The 2,929-nt window shown below is 38.0% G+C and overlaps 1 protein-coding gene across 1 annotated transcript; it reads left to right on the top strand.

Annotated features, from left to right (window-relative positions):
- Positions 1-281: 281 nt before the first annotated feature.
- On the top strand, positions 282-2,929 carry LOC147476836 (uncharacterized). Its single transcript, XM_086585839.1, has 5 exons — positions 282-1,238; positions 1,347-1,510; positions 1,609-1,795; positions 2,162-2,560; positions 2,648-2,929. The coding sequence occupies exons 1-5, from the start codon at positions 282-284 to the stop codon at positions 2,927-2,929; spliced, it is 1,989 nt and encodes a 662-aa protein (XP_086441965.1).

Here is a 2,929-nt window from a genome sequence, read left to right as displayed (position 1 = left end):
CGAGGTACAAAATTAATCAAGGGAAGGGTAAAAAAGTACCACAAAAAGTCTTGAGACACTTTCCACTTAAGCCTAGGCTGCAGAGGTTGTTTATGTCGAGAATGACTGCTGCAGACATGAGATGGCATAAAGAAAAACGAGTTTGGGAGGACAATGTACTAAGGCATCCTGCAGATTCAAAAGTCTGGGAAGATTTTGATAAGGAGCATCCGGCGTTTGCTAGTGATCCTCGCAATGTTTGACTTGGCCTTGCAAGTGATGGGTTTAACCCTTTTGGAGACATGAGCAATGCCTACAGTATGTGGCCAGTAATGCTTATACCGTACAATATGCCACCTTGGAAATGTATGAAAGAGTCATTCATTTTCATGTCTCTTCTTATACCTGGACGTACAACACCTGGAAATGAAATTGATGTCTATTTACAGCCGTTAATAGAAGAACTAATTGATTTGTGGGAAAATGGGGTGGAGACATATGATGTCGCGGACGGCGATGTTGTTAATAATCGTGCACCAGTGTTATGGACTATAAATGACTTTCCAGCATACGGGAACTTGTCTGGTTGGTCTACAAAAGGTAAAATGGCTTGTCTGGATTGTAACAAGGATACATTTTCCTTGTATTTGAAGAACGGACAGAAGCAATGTTACATGCACCATAGTCGATTTTTGCAGCCAAGGCATCCTTTAAGAAAACGTCTTAAGCAATTACCTGGTGGAATTAGTGGGAGCAAGTCTAAACCCAAGAAGTTAACTGGGGAAGATGTATGTGTACAACATGAGCATGTTGAAGAACCAATATTTGGAAAAAATCCAAATAACAAAAAGAGAAAGCGGAATGAGATTGAATATAATTGGACAAAGAAGAGTATATTTTTTCTTTTACCGTATTGGAGAACCATTGAGCTGCGTCACAACCTTGATGTCATGCACATTGAAAAGAACATTTGTGAAAGTGTTTTGGCAACTTTATTACATCTAGAGAAAACAAAGGATACAGCAAAAGCTCGAATGGATTTGGCACTATTGGGTATTAGGCCAGAGTTACATTTGATTCCAAGAGGTAATAAGTTTGTTATTCCCCCTGCTTGTTATACGATGTCACTTCCTGAGAGAAAGAGTTTCTGTGAATGGTTGAAAACAGTAAAGTTTCCTGATGGCTATGCATCAAATATCTCTCGATGTGTTAATGTCAAAGACAGCAAAGTATATGGAATGAAGAGTCATGATTGCCACGTACTTTTACAGTGAATTCTCTCAGTTGCACTACATGGTTTCTTGGCTAGTGATGTATCGATTGCATTAATCGAGTTGGGTTTGTTTTTCCGAGAGTTATGTTGCAAGACATTAAAATTGGAAATACTGGAGAAATTAGAAAAAGACATTGCTGTGATACTTTGTAAGCTTGAGTTAATATTTCCACCAGCATTCTTTGATGTCATGGTCCACCTAGCAGTTCACTTGCCTCATGAAGTGATACTTGGCGGACCTGTGCACTATCGTTGGCTGTATCCAATTGAAAGGCGATGTTTGTTTGCTAGAACTTAATTTTTTAAATATTTTTGTTAATTACTTGGAATTCACTAATCCTACAATCTTAAAACAGGCTTTTGAAAACGCTTAAGCAGTATGTTCGTAATAGAGCACACTCGGAAGGTTCAATTGCTGAAGCCTATATTGACTCTGAATGTCTAACGTTCTGTTCGATGTATCTTCAAGATATCGAAACACGTTTTAATCGTGAAGAACTGAATTATGATGGTGATCGTGCGAAACAACGCAACGGGTTGCAAGTTTTCACACAAAATGTTCGACCATTAGGAGCTCCTAAGATTATTGAACTGAGTTCATAAGAGTTCAATAAGGCTCGATACTATGTGTTGAATAATTCAGGAGAAATATCTTCACATTTTGAGTAAGTGCGCAACTTAGTATGTCGTCATATTTATTATTTACATACATTTATGGAACTATATGTGTTAAATGCGCAATCAGCACATGATTGAGCTTAAAAGAGAAAGCCCGCACGATTTAGAAGAAAGGCAAGAGCAATACTTCACAGAGTGGTTTAAAAAGCGCGTAAGCGATGGGTTAATTATTCAAGTAGTTCTTTACTTGATTTTGATAATTTTCTATTTACATTTTTTTTTATTGATTAGATGCAAGTATTGTGTAGAACGAAATCTCCTGATGCAACTGATGAACTGTATTCGTTAGCATGCGGGCCTGATCCTCGCGTGACTCGGTATAGTGGTTGCATTGTTAATGGCATTAGGTTTCATACTAAGGACCGTGAGACAATTCTACGAACTCAAAATAGTGGTGTGGTTGTAAACGGAGAGCACTTGTCAAAAGAAATGGACTTTTATGGTGTATTAACAGATGTTCTAGAGTTAGAATATCTATTTGGAAAACGAGTGTTTCTTTTCAAGTGTGACTGGTGGGATGTTGGAAACAAAAAGATAGGTATACATACAGATGGAAATTTCACTAGTGTTAATGTCTCAAAGAAGTGGTATAGGGAGGACCCTTTTGTGTTGGCGACCCAAGCAAGTCAGGTTTTCTATCTGTAGGATACCAAATTGCGTGGTACTTGGCAAGTTGTCCAGAAGGTAACTCATTGGAACGTGTATGATGTTTTAAAGAAAGATGAAGTGAATGATGCAGAGCATGATGATGAGGCATATCAACAAGAGGAGCAACTTGGAGTGGATGAAATCCGAAATGAAGATGTCGCACTTGTACAACTGAATAAGGAGAATGTGGACCCTAATGAAGTTGATGCGAATATGGTAAATCAAGATGTCATGGTTGTGGACGACGTCCTCATTAATGACGATGATGAGGATGAAGAAGATGATACATTACTAGACTATTATACTGAAAAAGAGATTGTTTCTAGCGATAATGATACAGACAATGATTAA

The sequence above is a fragment of the Coptis chinensis genome, chromosome 9 (assembly GCF_015680905.1).
Source record: "Coptis chinensis isolate HL-2020 chromosome 9, ASM1568090v1, whole genome shotgun sequence".
In the NCBI taxonomy this organism is placed as follows: domain Eukaryota; kingdom Viridiplantae; phylum Streptophyta; class Magnoliopsida; order Ranunculales; family Ranunculaceae; genus Coptis; species Coptis chinensis.
Note: the sequence above shows the minus strand (reverse complement) of the source record. Positions and strands in the feature narration are given on the sequence as shown.